The sequence below is a fragment of the Halichoerus grypus genome, chromosome 6 (assembly GCF_964656455.1).
Source record: "Halichoerus grypus chromosome 6, mHalGry1.hap1.1, whole genome shotgun sequence".
In the NCBI taxonomy this organism is placed as follows: Eukaryota; Metazoa; Chordata; class Mammalia; order Carnivora; family Phocidae; genus Halichoerus; species Halichoerus grypus.
In genome coordinates this window covers 132,339,905-132,361,836 of record NC_135717.1, presented here as the reverse complement: position 1 = coordinate 132,361,836, position 21,932 = coordinate 132,339,905, and the positions used below count along the sequence as shown (strand labels likewise).

Genomic DNA, 21,932 nt, shown 5'->3' with positions numbered 1-21,932 from the left:
TGCTCTTGCTGTGTCTCTCTCTGTCAAATAAATAAAAATCTTAAAAAAAAAAAAAAAGGAAAAAGAAAAAATAGCCACTGGCTTAAAGACAAAATACAGACAACAGTCCAATTTCTGTTATACTGTATATTGCCAATAGATATGATTTATTCATACCATACACAATGGTTAAATTATGAACCAAATAAAAAGACAAACTGTAAAGTATTATCAAAACTGTGTTTTATTTTCAATACAAGATAAATACCATGCTTGTTACTAGTGCAGTTTAGGGCCAACAATGGCCATATAGCAAACTGCTGAACAGTCACCTAAATGCTAAAGAAAGAAAAGACAAAGTAAACATTAAACACAAAATTGCAATTACAAACATTTTAATAAAATGGAATGAGCTTTTTAATAGAAGCTAATATGGAAGTCTAGTTCTCATGGACACCAAAATGATGTCTTTTTGATCAAATATCACCTTACCTTTTGCACAGAAATCTTACTGTGAAGTCACCAGAGTCAACAGCTAAAATTTTAAGACTTTCTTTGGCCTTCTGGTATTAGACAAATTATTTACAAACCGTGATTTAGTTAATTCATGGATACTGGTTATATGATACAATTTTTTTGTTAAGGGCTTTCCATTAAAAATTGTAAAACAACTTTGTAAGGCTGTACAAGGCTGTAAACTACTTTGCTAATATACCATGGGATGAAGAGGAAGAGTAAGAATAGACCTTTTTTTTAAGGCTAAAGTCATCAATGTTATAGATGCATTCCTTAGAATACATTATGATTTACCCCAAGGATCCTTTCCCATTAAATACCACCTGAGTACTACAATTTTCAAAGTAAAAAAATAAACATGAATTCACCATTGTATTTTAAAATAATTTAACTTACAGAATGCTGAGAAATGTTATGCAGTAACAGTGTGACAAAAAGAACACATCTTCAAAATGAAATGTTTTTACTAAATGCAGGATCTGTCCAATTATGAAATTAATGCAAAACATTTACACCCATGGCAGAATTTTAGGATGCTCGCACATGAAAAACTTTCTGTAGTATTTACTATCCGCTGATACCATTTCAGGATTTGTGTGACTTCAATTAAATTCTACCTAACATTTTAAGACTCCTATTACAATATGTTAATATATCAGGAAGTCTTTAAAACATTAAAATCTGTCTATACCTAACCAAGTGTTTATATGTCCCATACAAAAACCACAGTAGCTGCATACTCAGAATGAATGCCAACAACCTGAAATTTTAAAGAAACATTGGTTAAAACAAACCTAAATCAATCTAAACTGGACACAATTGCCTGAATATTTGAAAAATTCATATTGCTTCTTTCTAATGCCGAGAAAGAAGAGTATAAGAACTTCCTCCCAGAAGCCTAGACATTTTAACACATTTTCTTTTTCAACTTACAATGAAACTTTAATCCAGAATCTTTTGATTTCTCTAATCAAAAATCTCACATTACAAACATAAGGAATGCTATATGTAAGGCCACATCTTAAGAAATTTATAATTTTTGGTTGAATATTTATTAAAAAATTAGTCTAAGGCTTCTAAGAGTCAAGTTGCTAAAAAAAATGAAATAAATACTCCAGTGTTTAAACTGAAGGTTAATGTAAAAAAACAACACACACACAGAGTAAGAACAGAAAAATAGAATGCTTTGCTACAAAAATCCCACTTAATATATTTTAGCACAAAAATGTCTAATATGTACAATGGATAAGCGTGCATTTAAGTACATACAACTGCAGGAAACATTTACAGACGGCTATGGGATGCAAATGAACTTAATGAATAAAATTTAAAAGGCAGTTATCTGTAAAACAGTAAGACTCTGAATACTGTATTCTCAGTAAAGAATCAGAACATAAACTTCCTCTTAAAATAACAGGCTGAAGCTTAAAACACAAAATTGGAGCCATCTTATAAAATACAGAAAATGCAATGATCATTCAGGTATGAACCAAAATGTTGAGAGCACTCCAACAGAAAGTCTCATAGTAGCATTTCATTGTATAAAACAGTATGTATTTAGGTTATTGGCACATTTAAATACATAAGGGAAAGAGAAAGTCTTTACCCTTCCAACAATTTTCCCCTTTCACTATAAAATGTTATACAACATTCATTAAAATCCCGTGTTTATTTTAAGAACTGACCTTAAACTAGTAAAAAACAAAGCAATATTCTCCACAGGAGAATTAAATGAAAAATAATACCTTAAGCTACAATCCATAAGTTATCTGTGAACTCCAAATTGTAGTTAACTGCTTAAGAATATTCTAGGTAAAGGGGCCATTAAATGGGCTATAAACTATGATCAACAGCCACTGCAACTTACTCCAAATCTTGCTTATGAAAACTGACAAAATAAACACTTCCAAATTTACATTGGAATATCCTGTCCAAAACGTTATGTCCTTTAACTAAAAGCAGCACAATCGATTCAAAGTGTTGCTTCGGAAGCATTACCACTGAGGTGCTGCCTCACTCATTCATAACTACTGGCTGAAAGGAATGTGACCGCATAGCACTAATAAATGCCTATGGTTTAAAGTTAAACTCAAATTTGTTTTCATGTCCACTACAATTATTAGTAAAAAGAAATGAAAAGGTCTCTGAAACTCTCTTTCTCTGTGTTTTTTTGTTTTTGGTGTCTATGTAATGATTTATCTCTTTGGATTGTTTTTACATGTTAAAAAAAAGTTTTCAAATAACATTAGCTCATAAACAACAGAGGGATATGAAGAATAAAACAAGGCTTGCAATTTTCACCTTTACTGCTATACATTCGTGTGTTATCAGGTAGAAGACTGTAAGAATTAATGTTAAACCAAAAAGTTATTTCCTTCTGACAACACTTAAAAATAACGGACTAGCAGCAAACAATTCTAGTACACTCACATTGTCTGCAACAAAAGTTACGTAATGAAATCAGCCATGTAGGGAGAAGAGTGATATAGAATGAGCAATTAAAGGGTTCCACTGATAAAAAAGGAAAAGATAAATGATTTAATTAGTACAAAATTTCCAGTTTCATCTCAAGTTCAAGTGGTTAGATTTTTAGAATTCCATTTTAAAACGGTCAGAGAGTATCTTATTCTCATGGACATTTACTTACCTTTTAAGCTTACTATTAACTAATTTCCCTTGAAATATATTTATGTCCATACTTCTTCACATTAGGGCATTGTAATTAAAATATAAAAAAGCTAAGGAATGACAAAACACCTATACACAAAACAAGAAAACTGATTTTGATACAACTCTCAAAGAATGTTAAAAAGGCAACTGCATTTTCAACAAGATAGAACACTTGAAAAATTTCTGAGAGCAAACAGTTCTTAAAAACACCAGTGATCCCATGCACAAATACTCTAAATCACAAAATGTCTTAAAATAAAACTAGCAATAACATGAATAACTTGAAACAGCTAATTTTGTAAGAACTAGTGTGATAGTGGACAAAATGAAAGAACTGCAGTGCAAATCTCTGGAGGGCTTCTACAAGTTGCACATGACATAATATCCAGGGTACCTAAATACTTTTAAGCATTGCCCTAAAATTTGGGTATATTTTTAAAAAACCAATGTGTATTACCAGATTGCTCAAAAATAATCAGATCTTAAAAACAAATTAACTTGCTTAGAATTCAACTCATTTCTGAAATAGTGATTCCGAATGATCTTCCTATAAAAGTATCTAATCAAGTTGACACTCTGCCTATGCTAATTTTGCAATTAAGAACACATGCTAGCCAAGTGCTTTTAATGTGGGCCTATATGCAAGGCAGATTTGAAAAAATCTTTGATTAAGTAACTCTAGCATGAATCAAAAGGCTGCATGAATACACACAAGATTCCTTAAACTGTGGTGACAGGGTACACCTATAATCACCCATTACACATACAGGAGAATACAACTCAGTATTAGTAAGCATCACGCCCTTCCAAAATCTACAGTAACCAGAAAATAAAACTAATGCTCTCCTTACTCACATTTGTCTGCTGCACGGCTGTATTTACACTGCCTATGGCTTCAAAAATAAACCATAAGCACCATTAATATAAAACAGCAAATAACTGCCGCATCAAATCAGAATTGTCAAAATATTTCTTCAATGCTAGCAGTTTACAATTAAGCGTTTCAGTACATCTGTGTTGTAATTAAGCTGCATTACTGTGGCAAATAACGTCTGGGTTTTTACTAAAATGTTAAAACCACAAAATTTTTTTGACCCCTAACACATTGACTGGATTGCTATGTCTGTGAAATTTTACAAGTTTACATACCATTCAGCAAAATCACAAGCTAACTAGGTAAAAACAGCTAGAAAAGCAGAATATAGAAATATTAAATATCCATGTAATCACCTATTCTAATATCAAAATCAAGGGCAAGAGACACTTAATTAGTATGTTTAATTCACTGAACGCAATATTAGATTGATGCATATCCAAAAACGCTATTGCAATGCTTTTTTAAAGGACAGTATAAATGTCATAGTAACATTATCTTTAGATATTGCTGAACACAAGACTTTCCCTGAGGTGTAAACATCAAATAACTTGAACAGCTTTACACATCAGCCCCATTAAACAGTTTATTACAACACTACATCTATTGTAATCAAAGTGGTGCTGTTTACAGACATTATCATATGAACATTTTTAACAAGAACAAACTACTATAAAAACAAGCATTTACTTGACGTTTTTTTCCAATTGCTTGCACATTATAATGGCCAAATGTATATAACCAGTAATAAAGTTGCAAAAGCTATAACTTTTTAAATCACACAGGTTTCCTTCAAATAAAACAGTTAAGCAACATAAAAAATAAAAGTAGAGCTACTGGTTACCATTTATGCAGATTTGCTTTATTCAGATCTATTCCTGTTCATTTTATCCATGAATCCTTACAGGTTCAGTTCAATCACAAGAAGCAAACTGCTGGACAAGCGTCATTTTTCCCCCATGAAGACTGTTTTGTCTTGGAAGGTGTTCCTCTTCCTTCAGCTGTAATGTGTCAAAATTTGTGATGTAGATTTTGCTATTCCCCACAATACACAGAAAAACGCTGGCTTAACTATACATACACAAGTCGTGCATCTACTTCACTGTTACGTATTCTAACACAATAAGCATTAACTGAAACAGTAGCTGCCTTTATGATGGAGAAATGCTCCCAATTTATGTGATGATTAAAACTGAGACATTGATTTCATTCTTCATAGTTATTACTGCCTTATTAATTTAATGACTGGAACAGAAATGAAAATATAGCAGCTGCTGTTTCTGTGATGATGGAAACATTTATAAGTCATTTTCTAAAGTATGCATACTACAAAAATAAATGGAAAAATGCTTGAATGATTTTAATGTAAATATTTTTCATTCACCCACATATCAATTCTAAAGAACTCATTAACAAATGTGAACTGAATATAAAATGCAATAAATTATTTTACAAATTAGTTGTATTTATTTGACAGCATACAGGAACTTCTGCAAATGTTATAAATCAAACTGTTTGTTACAAAATTTATAAATAAAATTTATATATAGCTCAGTATGCACATTTAAATAAATATGACATCCACATACAAATCTTTAGACATAATACAAATTTAAAACATTTACTTTACTTTCACTCTATTCCACCTATACTGAAATAACTAATGTAGTATATAAGCTAACCAAAAACAAGCTAAATAAGAATCTACAATGATAAATTTCATTGAAAACTCACACAAAGAAAAAAAAAAAACAGTAAATCTGATAAACTAAAATTTCAAGAATACAAAAATATGCAAACTTCAGGTAGAGGTTCACAAAAGAAACATTCAATTAACTCGCATTTAAGTGATCACTGAAACACCAGATATTTAAAATATAAATTCCAAGAGAGCATTTTAATAAGATGATGTAGGTAAAGGGCACAATATTTAGTGATATTCTTGCCATAAAGTAATTGGAAAACACTTTCTGCTTTATAATTAAGAGTAATTAATATTCTGTCACAACTATAAATGTTATATTTTATGTCCTTTCCTCCCCAAGTAGGCTGTAAGCATCTTAAGAGCATCAATACACATATGCATTCACATTGCCTAGCAGTAAAAACCTAAATTTTACAACTCAAAAAACAAACAAAAAAAACAAACAAAAAAACCAAAAAACCCAACAACAAAAAGCCAAAAAAACTAAACCGAAACAAAAAAAAACCCCAGATGTTTTAATCCTGGACTTTCTCTTTTAAATAGTTTCTATTTGCCCGTATTTTTCAATGCGATACTTAAGCCATTTCTAATGTTACCTTTTATTGTACCTTTATCTTATGTTGCTGAAGCTTTAGGTGGAATTATTTCATGGAAAAAAATCTAGAAAGGCAGCTTTCACGGGTTTTATTTTTATTCCTTGCAATGTATTTTTAAAAACTGGTATTAAAGTATTAAAGAAAGATAAGGAATGTGTTCTAACCAGAAAAGATGCACTACTGGGAAATTCATAAATCTTACTGCAAAAGTATGTTATCTTCCTAACCTTTTTGTTGTGATGCGAGAGATCTGGTCATTAAAGAGGGAAAAATTATTTAAAGTCACAGTGAACAAAAAATACCCAATCCTTCCCAAAAAGACATATGGCATACACTGCAACTTATTCATCACTCCAAAGGAGAATTTTACTACTTTTTCTGTAGAGAATCCTGTTTGTGATATTGTAACACACATCTTTTTGCAGGACAAATGCACTTATCTTTTGCTTGATTATACTTCATAGATCTTTACTATTAAGTAGTCTCTCATTTTCACCATACAGACATAAAATCTGGGGGTAGTCTGACAGTTTTTATTTCTCTTTCTAAACACTTTACATTTATCCATTTGGAAATACAAATTTTACAATCTCAAACGGAAGCAAATTTGAAGGCAATACAACCCATTTCCAATAACCCAATCCCATATTATACTCTCAAATTTCTAGGTAGACATCTACATAAACAAAGATATCAAAAAAGCTTAAAAGTGACAAATACATTCAATGCTCATGTTTTCAGAATACCATTTAAGTCAAATATGTTAATGTCAAAGTCACACAATTACTTGTTTTTAGCTATCAGTTATAAAAGGAAGACCTATGTAAACACTTGTTTAAAAACTAAGACAAATGGAATCTACAGCTCTTTAATGAAGCACTAAGTAAAATTTCAATACAGAGAAGCACCTGTATTTTGAGATAATGTAAGATCAAGCCAATACTAACAACTCAAATTATGAGCATTTCTATTAGAAACTTATCTAAGTAAATTTGTTAGCATCCGTATTTCTAAGCTCATGGCCAATTCACCTTTCTAGTAAGATTCAAATATATATTTGATATGGCTCTTTCACATTAATCCTGAATTAAAAGAATTAACTGAATATTGAATTGAAAGAATTCTAACACACTTTTAGAGATGTGCTTCTATTAACTCAGTGAAATAAAATTCACTTTTCTCTTTTCTGAAAATTTCTCCTTACTGAGAGAAATAGGGATGGAGTGGGCAAAAGAAATAGAAGATTCTGAATATAAGTCAACTCTTGTAAATCAAATTTCCTTCTTGTGTTGACTAAAACATAGTACATTAAAATTCTGTTTATTATAGATATTTGCAAAAATTCCCTTACTACCACAACATTTGGTTATTTCCTTCTTTCTACCTGTGGACATAGTACTTACCTTACCTCATTTTAACTAAAGTCTTTCATTACACTATAAAACATATACAAGATAGGAAGTTCATTATAGAAATAAACTTCACCACAGTCAAGGAAAACTCATCTTTGTCCCCCAAATTTCACAAAATGGACATTTCAAAATAAGCTGTTTATGTGATTCAGAATTTCCTGTGAGGATTAAAACACCCTACCACAGAAGACAAATTAGTAAATTTGGATAGCATATATGGCACACTTACCCCTTTTTGGTTATTAGGTTTTCTTTAAAACAATGCTAACTAAATATTCATCCAAAACATTACTTATTCAAAGTGATCTAATTTACAAACTAAAACAATGGTAGTAAATTTCACACTGAGATGAAGGTGAGAGCAAGGTGACTCACATTGGCACTGAATTTTCTTTTAACAGGGAACATTAATCATTTGTAAACAAAACCCATTCTTAAACCACAGTGAGCAAAAAACACGCTATACATCCATTCAAGGGATTACTTCCTACCCTCCTCTGTCACTTCAATTAAGATAGCTGTGTAGTCAGGTTTTACAAATATTAAAAGCAAGGAAACCTGGAGCAAAAGAAGTGAGAACTAGAATATCCAGATGAAGCACAGCAGTTAGGATATATGGGAAAACACAAACACAAGGCTGGATAATATTAGGCAGATCTCAGACCTAAGAGTTGCAGAAATAATTTTTAAATATCACTACCACCAGTATCATTCATTGGAAATTAAGAGAAGTTAATTTTCACATTGGCCTCAAAGTAACACTAAATCTTAAGGAGATGAAATATCTTAGCATATAAAAAAAGAACTTTTATTCTTTTGCCTTTTTTGGTTTTTCCCAAATTAATGAAAAACTATAAACTAAATAAAGAATGCAAACCACCCTAAATCTTGTGCAATAACACAACCTAAGATTATGATATCTATGGTAAGTCTTACAACAAAGTGTAGTTATTTAATCCATATTCAATACAAGATGCTTAAAATTTTTATCAAAGAAATGGACAATGATTTGAAAATACGTAAAACCTCGTATTTCAGGGAGAGAAAAAGCATGAATAAAGAGTATATTAAAAAATAATTTGGATTCATTACTCTTTGTACAGAAAGAAAAACTGAATCATTAACAGAAATTTGCTGTGTGGCATTGTTCCAAACAAGTAGTAAGAGGAATGCAATCTAAAAGAAAGTAACTGTGAAAGTAAAATTATTTCTGTAAGAAGTGTACAATCTTAAAACACTGAACTACTTTTGTTTTGCTCAGAGTGGTCTGAGAATAGAGGCAGAAATTACAGAATATGAAATACAATGTATTTACATACTGAAAATTTACAATACTGATATTCCCATTAAAATATTACCTACTTGAACTTAGATACTGAATGCTTTTAGAAAAATTAATACATATTTTAAATGAGAGAATGCAATTAACATTACCAACAGCTCAAACACAAAAAAAATTAAGATGGGACAGACATTAACAGCTTGCCAACATCATTAAGTTTCCAGTTAAATTAAGAATTTGCCCTTTTAGCCATTCATCACTTTAATAATAAATTACATTATTGTTTTATTTATATACACGCTTACTGACATTCACGTTAGCTTCCAAGTTACTTGTATTCCATTTAGTCCATTTAAGATTTACATGAAAGCTCAAAAGGACTCATTTAAAAACTTCTATAAAGGTCAAAAGACCCTATTATGATAATAATTAAATGTGCAAATAGTTATTTTGTTTGTTTAAAAGTTTTTCACTTGAATATACTTAATCCTAGCCCCCAACCCTGTAAATTCACATCTACATCCGCAATAAATACTGTTTGGTATAGTAGCAAAGGTACAATATTCCAGGATAACAGAATTTTTTGCCCTAGAAATGCTTATGTAAAATTATGCTTGGATGAAGGCCCATAACAATATTACAACTCAATTCTGATTAATGTACAAACAAAACATGGGAATTTTGGTATGGTACACATCAGTGATTAAGAAAAAATGTCAACAATAGTTTGCAAGTTAGGAATTTATAGTTAATGTCTGAATGTAATGAAACTCAAGCCATGATACAGTTAGGTGTACCCATTACTGGAATGTAATGTTAGTTAATTCAAAGTATTTAAAATTAACAATGGACTTTTCAAGGAGTTTACTTGGCTGACTATGCTAATTTAACTAAAACCAGGAAGAAAACTCATTAACTTTGGGTATAATCTGGTTCAGAAGCCCCTTGATGGGCATATCCAATCTTGGAGATGATTAAAAATGTACGTAAAAATGTACGAAAGTTTTGTTATCATGCCTTCAGTAATTAGAAGCTTGCTGATAAATGGCAAAGTCTAAATAAAAATATAACTTGTAGAACCTGTACCTTACTATAAATGAAATGGTTGATATAGTTATGCATTTCAAGTAATAAGCTGGGCACAATTCACCTTAACCAACTGATGGACCCTGAGAATTTTTTTCATAAGATGGGATTAAGATCTATTCAACCCAAGGGGAAAAAAACTACATCTTTAAAATTTAGTGTTTAGATTTACATGACACAACATTTAATCCTTACATCCAAAAGCAGTATTAATTTCAATAAGCTCAGTTTTAAAGTGAGAGATGTTCTGCTTAATACTAAATGTTTTGAGATTTATATTAAGTTCTATAATACAATACATGGAAAACTATTTTAAAATTAAAGTTTTGATAAATATTTAAGATGCATGTTCGAAATGCTAGGAAAGTATCAAAACTGGCCTTTCACTTAAAATAGCCCATGAAACTGTAAATAATGTAAAAGCTAATGTACCATAAAAATAAGATTTACATGCTTATTTTATAAATAGTATTATTCAAAAAGGATCTCATTTGCTAAAATATTATCTATTATAGTTAAAGAAACTGCTATTCTGTCACAGAATTACATACACTTGATAGTCTTTAATTTTTGCCCATAACAATTTAAATACTAACAATTACCATGACTAAATTTTCAGTGTTTCCCATGATTATGGAAAATAACTGAGTAAAGAGTAGTTACTGATAAGGGGTTTGTTTTAGCCTAATTTAATCTGGATATGCCACCAACATATAAAGAAAAATTATTTGTTTACAGAATAACCTTTGTGTCACATGCACAAGCCTCACAGTGCCCTCCCCCTACTTTTCACATGAATAAATGCTGTTCACAAATATAAAAATAAAATTACACGTGAAAATGAAGTATAAACAGACAACTTCCCGCTTTATGAAAAATGTACACAAGAAATAGTTTTAAAATACAGAAAAAAAGACACAATGATTATGGTTTATGAATGAAACATCAAATAAAATTATTTCAAGGTTATTCTACCTAGGATGCATGATTTGATACAATTTAAAATTCTTAGATATGGAGTACCCTGAACCCATTTTAATTAAGTTTCATATCTTCTTTGCAAATTAAAGGATACGGTTTCTTTTATTTTAAAACAAAAACCAGATGCCAGGAAAAAGTGTCTCTTCTAAAGAATATTTTTTTAAGTACAAAAGGTCTTTCAATGCTGAGAAACCATCCTCCTGTATTATAAGCTATTATAGTGTTAGATTTTCTTTAAAAGTTTTAGGGAGTTAGTTCAAGAAGGGAAACTTTCAATTTGCTTTTAAAAGTCCAAGTACTATATATATATATATATATATATATATATATATATATATATATGCGCACATATATCATATATATATGTATGGATTAACTTCCTCTATTTTATGTTTCAAATTACATGCAAACTATCTGTGCAATTAAGACAATTCCAATTTTTAGATTTTAGAAGTAGACATGAGTCCTCTTGATTGTTTTCTTGCTTTCTTAAGACCATTAACAATCTCAAAGTTTTAACTCAGCAATACAATATTCAAGGATAAAAGGTCAAATTTTTTTTTTACCTGTCATTACTCACCTGTCATTTGTCTCAGATGTTTCCAGAAGATTAAATTCAGAACAAGTAGTTGGACCATTTAAAATGTAGGTATATACTGTATAAACAATAGCCTTGGAGTTATAATTACTGTTAATAACACATATGCTAAATATAACAGGAACAAGGAATACCCACCTTCTTCTAACGATGACGATACTCGCGCTCTCGGTCCCGTTCTCGGTCCCGATCTCGGTCCCGGTCCCGGTGTCTCTCTCGTTCTCTGCTTCTCTCTCTATAATAATCATCATGACGATCTCTACTACGGGATTTATGACGCCGACTCTTTTCTCGTGATCTACTATGGTCCCTCTCTCTTGATCGTTCACGTCTTCTAAAAGGAATTACTGGATTAATGCTCTCCATAAGTGGATAGCAGTGTTTAAAAGTACCCGAGGCAAAAAATTCTTTACAAATCTAGTTTAGACTTAGGATATTCTGAACTTCCAATAATGATTTACCAACTCACCAACAAGCATGAACTAGAAATTCCATTTTTAAAAATATTCACCCCCAAACTAGGAACCAGACACACAGGGGCAATACATCTTATCATCTGTAACATCTAATAGCCTAAAACAGACATGTAGTAACTGAAAGAAAAACAGAAAGGTAAAGGAGAAAAAATTTCAAAGGACATGTTGTTTCAAACTAAATGTACAGAAGGTAGTTATTTTAGACATAAAATTCATTAAATTATGAGACTTAAATACATAAAAATTACCACCCATTGGTAATCTAAACCTATATGTAAGGTGATCTAAACCTATATGTAAGTATCAATTTTACATTTATAACTATCCCAAATACGGTAACTATCCCAAATATGATTCATCATGAGTCCTACTCCACTAAGAAACTTTCTTATATATGTTTGCTGCAGGGGTGTGTGGTGAGGAGCTGGGAGGCATGGTGGGAAGCAGAGTTCAAAACTTAGCACTTATGACCACTGAAAATATTGGCATACAATTCACACTGTTATTCAATAAAAAGAAATGTTTCATGAGCTGCCTTCAAAAACAAAACAAGGGCGCCTGGGTGGCTCAGTCGGTTAAGCGTCTGCCTTCGGCTCAGGTCATGATCCCAGGGTCCTGGGATCAAGTGCCACATCGGGCTCCCTGCTCAGTGGGGAGCCTGCTTCTCCCTTTCCCTCTGCCTGCCTCTCCCCCTGCTTGTGTGCACGCTCTCTTTCTCTCTGTCAAATAAACAAATCTTTAAAAACAAAACAAAAAAAAACAAAAACAAAAGCAGGTAATTTAACCAAAGTATACTGCTTAAAATACTTTTAGAAATTCTGCTAAATTCTTCACAATTCTGGACTTCAAGCTCTATTACAAAGCTGTATCACCAAGACAGCATGGTACTGGCACAAATATAGACACACAGATCAATGGAACAGAATAGAGAACCAAGAAATGGACCCTCAACTCCATGATCAACTAATCTTCGACAAAACAGGAAAGAATATCCAATGGAAAAAAGACAGTCTTCAACAAATGGTGTTGGAAAAACTGGACAGCCACATGCTGAAGAATGAAACTGGACTATTTCCTTTTTTTTTTTTTTTTTTTTAAGATTTTACTTACTTGAGAGACAGTGATGCATGCACAAGCATGACAGAGGGAGAAGCAGATACCCTGCTGAGCAGGGAGCCCAATTCGGGACTTGGTCCCAGGAACCTGAAATCATGACCTGGGCCAAAGGGCAGCCGCTTAACCAACGAGCCACCCAGGCGTCCAGTTTCCTTACACCATACACAAAAATAGACTCAAAATGGATGAAAGACCTAAATGTAAGACAGGAATCCATCAAAATCCTAGGAGAACACAGGCTAGCAACCTATTCGACCTCAGCCGCAGCAACTTGCTAGACATGTCTCCAAAGTTAAGGGAAGCAAGGGCAAAAATGAACTATTGGGACTTCATCCAAATAAAAAGCTTTTGCACAGCAAAGGAAACAGTCTACAAAACCAAAAGACAACCGGCAGAATGGGAGAAGACATTTGCAAATGTCTTATCAGATAAAGGGCTAGTATACAAAATCTATAAAGAACTTACCAAACTCAACACCCAAAGAACAAATAATGCAATCAAGAAATGGGCAGAAGACATGAACAGACATTTCTCCAAAGAAGACATCCAAATGGCCAACAGACACATGAAAAAGTGCTCAATATCACTCGGCATCAGGGAAATACAAATCAAAACCACTATGAGATACCACCTCACACCAGTCAGAATGACTAAAATTAACAAGTCAGGAAACGACAGATGTTGGCGAGGATGTAGAGAAAGGGGAACCCTCCTACACTATTGGTGGGAATGCGAGCTGGTGCAGCCATTCTGGAAAACAGTATGGAGGTTCCTCAAAAAGTGAAACAAGGCAGAGGATCATAAGGGAAGACAGGAAAAAATGAAACAAGATGAAACCAGAGAGGGAGACAAACCATAAGAGACTTTTAATCATAGGAAACAAACTGAGGGTTGCTGGAGGGGAGTGGAGGAATAGGGTAACTGCATGATGGACATTAAGAAGGGCATGTGATGTAATGAGCACTGGATATTACATAAGACTGATGAATCACAGGCCTGTACCTCTGAAACCAATAATACAATGTATGTTAATTAATTGAATTTAAATTAAAAAATGTTAAAAAAAAGAAAGAAAGAAAGAAAGAAATTCTACTAAATTCTCAAATTCACAATAGGGAAATAACAATTGCCTGTAAGCTGAAGTATCTATTTTGTATTTTTGCACCAGACAGCTAGACTTAGCAAACATTATTAGATGCTAAGCTCCCTGATCAAGGTAGAAGTTCTTATTAGTAGAGCTTAAAAAATTACAAAGAACACTACGTAAGGTATGGTCTTCGGCTACGATAAATTTGTTTGGATACAAAGATCCTTACTTACACTGGGTCAGAAAGGTACTAGAAGTTGGTGACCATGACAAAGACAAGCTCCTTTCCCTTATCTTAATGAAGACTTTAACACCAGATAAAGTACACTGAAGACAGATCTATGAATATCATGTACAGATTAAAAATCTACCTTTCAAAAATATGGAAAATTTCAAGGTTAGCTGCAATGCTAAAAAAAGGAATTACCTAATGAGAAAACTTAAGAATAGATCATTCATTCATTAACTCCTTTGTTCAAAGAAATATTTATTTAGCACCTATTCTGTACCAAACACTGTTTAGTCATTAGAAATATTGCAGTGAACAGGACACGTAAGGCCCCTTCCATCTTCCAACATGTGTTCTAGTGAAAAGAAATGTGCAATAATAATAAGGAAAAGGAGCGCCTGGGTGGCTCAGTTGGTTAAGGGTCCAACTCTTGGTTTCGGCTCAGGTCATGATCTCAGGGTTATGAGAATGAGCCCCATGTCAGGCTCTGAGCTCAGCATAGAGTCTGGCTGGGATTCTTTCCCTCTTCCTCTCCCTCCCCCTCAAATAAATAAAATTTAAAAAAAAATAGATTATGGTAAGTACAATGAATATGGTTAAGTACTATGAAAGAAATAAAAAGAACATGACAGAATAACCTGGGAGAAGACCTCTCCTAAAAGTCAGATAGAGTTGAGCATGAAGAGTAAGAAGCCAGCTATGTGAAGAGCCAGGGAAAAGGGCTCCAAGCAGAAGGAATATCAAGTATAAAAACAGTGAGGTGATTAAGTATTGATGTATCAAGAGGAAGAAAAGAGAGACAACTGTGACTAGAGAATAGTGGGCAAGAGGTGAGGTACACAATGAGGCTGAAAAGACAGGAAGGTATCACACAGTGCCTCAATGTTTACAGTCTTATTCTAAAAGTAACCAGAAACCTTTGAAGGGTTTTAAAAGCAAGCAAATACCTGACATTTGATTCAATGTAAAAAAAGAAAAAAAAAAATCACTCTAGCTGTTGCATAAACAGTAATAAGTAAAATCAAAGTCCTATTTTAAAGTCCCCAACACAGTATTTTTTCTATTTGTAAAGTAACAGTTTTAAATAGACATGAGACAGGAAAGTTTTACCTTGATCCAGAACCGTAAGACTTGGATTCAATTCCATGAAGGCAATCTTGCAAAGAGCTAATAAGAACTTTGCAACGATCATCAGCAGATACTTTGGATTGTTTAATTAAAGAAATTGCAGTTACCAATGTCTCAATAGCACTCCCATAATCACCTATGAGGGAAAGGAGAGGGATTGAAATCAAATAAATTGTTTCCAAAATACCACCAAACCGTTTGGGGTAAGAGTAATAAAGCATTTTATAAAAGAAGAACACTACAATAACTACAGAAGATATCTTAATTTTTTTAGTGTTTTGCCATTTGGAAAAAGCTCTTATGTGCATGAAATTAGCACAATTTGTTATTATTATAGCTGTGTAAATCAGGTTAATTTGTAAATATGAGAATCAAATTTAAGTCATTAAATGTAAGGACTAAAATTTAAATCTAGGGAGCCTGGGTGGCTCAGTCGTTAAGCATCTGCCTTTGGCTCAGGTCATGATCCCAGGGTCCTGGGATCGAGTCCCACATCGGGCTCCCCGCTCAGCAGGAAGCCTGCTTCTCCCTCTCCCTCTCCCACTCCCCCTGCTTGTGTTCCTGCTCTCACTATCTCTCTCTCTGTCAAACAAATAAATAAACTTTTAAAATAAAATAAAATAAAATAAAATAAAATTTACATCTACACCTAAATATTTAAAATTATGGATCTTTTCATTACTGTGACACATAGCTTCCTTCAATGTCTTTTAAATAAACAAAAGTACAATTTGGGGATATGAATATAAGTACTAAATGCAAATAACCAATCTTCAAGATTGCACATAGTTTTAGGTCATTCCTAATAACATAAATAAGAAATATTAATACAGGAAGAAATATATATACAAACCAGCACTGGCATCAGACACAGCTCTTGAAATAGCACTGCTTGAGATTGCCCTATTTCTATTCATGATTTCTTCAAACTCAGCTTCACTCAATGGCGTTCTTGCAGTATCCATTTCCCTGTAAAATAAAAATAAACCTTAAATTGTACTCAACAAATTTTCTAAGTTAGTCATAATAGTATAAAACAATTCATATTAGTTGCTTTTGACAAGTGCCTCAGAGCTAGTAGTTATTTTTCCAGAGTGAAGCATACTATTTATCCTACAAAGACAAGTCTAAGCAAAATTCTCTTACACCACTATCTTTCAGCTGAAATAAAGTAGCAACTTAGAAACCTTGCCTTTCTGGAGGCCAGAAATAATGTATTTAGATATCTGCAATATAATATTTTTCAGTCATACAAAAACAGATATAGTAAATTGTTCTGATGAATATATATAAGATAATTATATATTATTATATCTTTTATTTATATATATTTTTAAATGTTGGGAACAAAAAGTACAGCCCTACACAAGTAAGGAATCTGGTTACATTTATGTCTGGATCCTCTAGGCACAGGACCCAACTCACAACAGAAGGATAACAAATGTCTGATTAATTAATAGAACTTCAGGCAAGGACAAGATCTTAGACCATCTTGTTTGCCACTGAATCCCCAGAAGAGTATCTGGCAAATATAGTAAGTGTAAACAACTGTTGAAAAAAATGAATTAAGTGCCAAAATTTTCTAAAGCTGCTTCACAACTGTACACTGTGTCAACTATACTTCAATAAAAAAAGAAAAAACTGTACATGTACAGTATAGGAAAAGGAAAATTTTTTGCCATCTGAGTTACTAGTTACTAGATAAGACACTGAGTTGAGGGACACAGTAGCAGTTCATTCCAATGAAATGAGAAAAGAGATAATCTAAGCTTTTGCATGCTTTTAAGGTATTACTGTTATTCCCCAAACTTTATAAACATCATGAGCAAATTACAAGTTGTTCAAAATACAGGTATATTTTCAACTAAATGCTGTGACTTGTGCCCATCTTATCCCTCTTAAAAAAAAAAAAAAACCCACGTAAGATAATTAGTTTTCTCTAATTTTCAATAAAAAATTAGCCATTAATAACCATCCCCCCATTCATGAAAACCTAATACTGCAGAAATTCTATTATGTAAGGAAAAGGACAGGAAACTCAAATTTTAAATAATCAAACCAAGTCACGTAATCCACTCTCATATACTAAAGGTGAACACTTAATACGAAGTCACTCACTGGAATTAAAGTGAACAGAAGTTATACTGGTTTGGCAGTTCTAACAGTTTTCTAAAGAAAACAGCATTTTTTAAAAAAAGATTTTATTTATTTATTTGAGAGAGAGAACATGAGTGGGGTAGGGGGTGGGGCAGATGGAGAGGGAGAAGCAGACTCCCCGCTGACCAGGGAGCTCAACCTCGGGCTTGAACCCAGAACCCTGAGATCATGACCTGAGCCAAAGGCAGACACTTAACCAACTGAGCCACCCAGGTGCTCCAAAACAGCATTTTTGATAGTCATATAGATGCAACCTCAACAAATGGAAAATGGTCAATGGGCTTTGCTTACAACATCAAATTTATCGCCATGAGCCTGTGCAATTGCATGGAGTTAGGCAGATTCTCAAATCCATTCCTTTAGGACATTATCAGACAAAATGAAATACAAAGTAGTTTAATAGTTATAGTTTAAAAATATAAACTCAGAAGAAATTAAAGTGGGCAAAAGATTATAAACCTAGCTCTCTAAATTATGTTTTGAGTACGGATAGTTTTTAAAGGACTTCGAAAGGGGGTAAGAGATCACTTACTTCAATAGTGATTTCCACCCAGCTCTTCTCCAAGGATCACCATTAATTATTTTAATTTCCACAACTGTGTTTTACAAGCCTTCATCTACCCAAATATATTTGTAAATTATTGAATGCTCCCGTTTTAATTAAAAGTTGATAATTTGCTACTCAGGACTCCTGATCAGCATGAGGTAATCAACAGTACCTTATATAACAAACTAATCTAACTCCTAAAACGAAGAAACTTTAGTGCTCTGTGTATTATCACCAATGGTAAAGGAGATTCATTTTAAAATCTTAAAAGTAGCTTAAGGCCATTTGCTCACTTAAATTATCTTTATTAACCTCTTTTAACTTAAAAAATAATGAAAATGAATCCCCAGGATTTAGTGACTTGCTCTAAATCATGCAGCTTTATTAAGTGGCAGAGGTAGATTATTCCCAACAGTTCTATATGTCTTTCACCATATGATACTGCCTCTTCTAACAAGAGAAAATATAGAAAATTAAATATCTGGGGGAAAGGTCATAATTAAAAAAAACAAAAACCTTAGTGATGACACTGTGGAGTACCTTTTACCAATCAAATACACCAAGTCTACCGTCATAGATACATACTAACTTACCTTCCAGGAGGCCCATAGTCACCCCTATCATATGGTGGGGGTCGGCCATATGGATCTGTTGGTGGTGGACCCCGGCTATCTGAAGTAGGCATGCCGCTGTTAGTCGGTGGAGGAAAGAAAGCCGGGTTCACATGTGGAGCTGGTGGTGGGGCACCTGGAGGTGGTCCAGGAAGATGCGGAGGAGGAGCAAGTGTAAGGGGTGGCCCAAGAGGGCCAGGTGGGCGAGGTGGAAAGGGGCCTGGAGGTGGAGGTGGTCCCTGTTGTGGAGGTGGCGGACCAGGAGGGGGGCCGTAGCCTGGAACTGGAGGTGGAGGGCCAGGAGGAAGCGGACCCAATGGAGGCTGCCCAAAAGGTTGTCCAGGAAAAAGAACTGGTGGTGGAGGGCGATCTCCTCGATTAGGAGGCCCAGCTAAAGGAGGAGGCAGAACCTGACCAGGAGGTGGAGGACCCGGTGGACCAGGTGGGCCTGGAGGCCCTAAGGGTGGACGTGGTGGAGTCTGTCCAGCTATAGAATAAAGGAGAGAGAGGAGAGAGAGAGAAAAAAAACCACTTCAATAAGGTACTGTAAACTTTATGCCAAGATTATACTTTTAAAGCACAACTCATAGACCAAGATTCTCTTTAAATGAAACCCATATGGTAAATGCTACACTAACAACTACAAAAGTGAAGTATATCTTTACAAATTTAACTAGTTCAATTTATGCTTAAGAAAAATTATTGAAACAAAAAACGTTAATAAAGAAGATTATAATGCTTAGAGATAGTTTCCACCTTTCAGCGTACACACATTTCTTACAGTGAAATCACCCACCTTATATTCTACTCTGATGCCAAGCTAGAAAGTGAAACAAGGAAAAATGGTCTTGAAAGGATTTTTTAAGAGGTAAGAAAATAAGACGGATGTAAATATTCTATATATAAGTCAAGCAAGTTTGGAGAAAAATAAAGACCTTTTAGGCCAAAAATGGGTATTTCCTCTATGCTGTGCCCCATATGCCATGGAATCCTAGTTTCCAGGAACAAAGGCCGAGTTCCTTTAACAAGATGCTTGATCAAATTTCCTGGATTCCAAAAATAGCATAACAAGGAGAGTAAGTCACATTAATAATGCATTACTTGAAAAAGAGAGAAAAGGAAAAGAGGTATTAAGGTAGACACATTTTATCCATGGTAATTTAAGAAAAATTTTACCTGGAAAAGGTGGGGGTGGCCCTCCTGGTCCTGCTGGTCCAGGAAATCTGTCCCCACCGGGAACAGCCCCTGGAAAACGGCCCCGTCCTCTACCACCTTGTGGAAATGCTGCACGTGAACTGCCTCCTGGAGGACCAGCTTTACCTTCCCCAGACATTTGTCCTGATTGTGTAGCTGCAAATATCCAAATACTCATAAATAGCATTTATTAAAATAGTCCTCTGAAATGTAACCACTGCTATTAGAAACAACTCTATTTCAAAGTTCTGTATGCTATAGGCTAACTTGCAGATGCCTTGGGCCTATCCACACTACATGAGGAAGTATTGGCTAGAAAACTTTCACATCTAGTTAAGTTCTTTTGAAGTCTCAAAATATCCAGACTTAAATGTATTTCCAGTGAGTAAATGAGTTACTTTCAAAATACCAGTACTCTACAGCAGCCAAGACTAAAATTCTCCCAACAGAAATCTGAATTTCAGTAAGCATAGATTACTTTAATTTTGTATCATATTCTTCAGTTAAGTCTTAAGTGCTAAAACATTAAATGAAAAACAACCACTTGAATTTCTGTTAATTGCATGATCATCCACCTTATCTCTTTAAGTGATAGCATTCATTAAGCGTGTAATGGCAAATCTTTTCTATTATTCACTTTACCAAGTGGTGGAAGGTCTTGGTGCCAAGCAGAAAATCAACGAGTATTTTCTGGTTACCAGTTGTTTCTCCCCCACCACAACACACATCCACATAACCTTCCTTCAATCTAAGAATTAGAATGTAGTTTCTTCCTTTCTCTAGGATGGGAATGACAGGACAAGAATGGCAGGGCTATAGAACTTGCACACTGTTATATAATACTGGGTCTGAGGGAGGTGGAGAAAAATGGGACTAGGTTTTCAGTACACTGGACCACAGTCACAAACCAGATTTAATTCAAAGGATAGACTTTCTAAAATGGATTCTCCAATGAACTAAATATTAAGATGACTTCTCTAGTGTAGTATCTAACAAACACTAGCAACACTGGTTAAAATGCACATCTTTTAATAAAGGCCTCTGAGGGATTGCTTACTTTTCCTGGACTGCATTTCAAATTGACTCAGGAACTGTTTATTGCATGGAGTTACAACAGGATTCTGACCATGAAGTTCTCTTTTAGGCAACAGATCCATTAACTTTTTTGAGGATGCTTCAGATCCAACACCAACAAGGGCAAACCTAAAAGATGTTTAAAGGAGTGAGGGTAGGTGAGGAGAGATTAACAAAGCTACTGTTATTAAAAAGGAAATGGTGTGATTTTACCTTTATCTAAGAAAAATGAAAATATTTCTTAAAACGATACAAGTTCACACTTTCATCTTTAACTTTTTCAAAATAACAACATAGCATACACTTTGCTCATTTAAGGTGTACAATCCAGTGTTTTTTTAGTATATTCAGAGTTTTACAACCATCACCACAAACAATTTTAGAGCATTTTCATCATCTCAAAATGAAACTCCATACTCGTTAGCTGTCACTCCATTTCCTCTCATCCCCCAACCCTAGGAAACCATTAATTCACTTTCTGTCTCTATGAATTTGCCTATTCTGGACATTTCATATATATGAAATTATACGACACGTGATCCTTTGTGATTAGCTTCTTTCACTTAGCATAATGTTTTCAAGGTTTATGCATGCTGTAGCATGTATCATTACTT

The 21,932-nt window shown here is 33.6% G+C and overlaps 1 protein-coding gene across 4 annotated transcripts in view; it reads right to left on the bottom strand.

The window, feature by feature from the left end:
* Positions 1-205: 205 nt before the first annotated feature.
* The window catches only part of CPSF6 (cleavage and polyadenylation specific factor 6), a 34,547-nt gene continuing 12,820 nt past the window's right edge, over positions 206-21,932 (bottom strand). The window contains exons 4-11 of one of the 4 annotated variants that reach the window (XM_036110401.2): positions 21,302-21,447; positions 20,227-20,400; positions 19,986-20,096; positions 19,033-19,537; positions 16,589-16,704; positions 15,718-15,871; positions 11,838-12,033; positions 206-5,040 (exon numbers count right to left, since the gene is read on the bottom strand). In XM_036110401.2, the coding sequence (XP_035966294.1) occupies positions 11,844-12,033; positions 15,718-15,871; positions 16,589-16,704; positions 19,033-19,537; positions 19,986-20,096; positions 20,227-20,400; positions 21,302-21,447 (1,396 nt within the window). In that variant the 3' untranslated portion in view covers positions 206-5,040; positions 11,838-11,843. The remainder of the gene's footprint in view (positions 5,041-11,837; positions 12,034-15,717; positions 15,872-16,588; positions 16,705-19,032; positions 19,538-19,985; positions 20,097-20,226; positions 20,401-21,301; positions 21,448-21,932) is intronic. The other 3 variants (XM_036110403.1, XM_036110404.1, XM_036110405.1) reach the window with 3 other exon arrangements.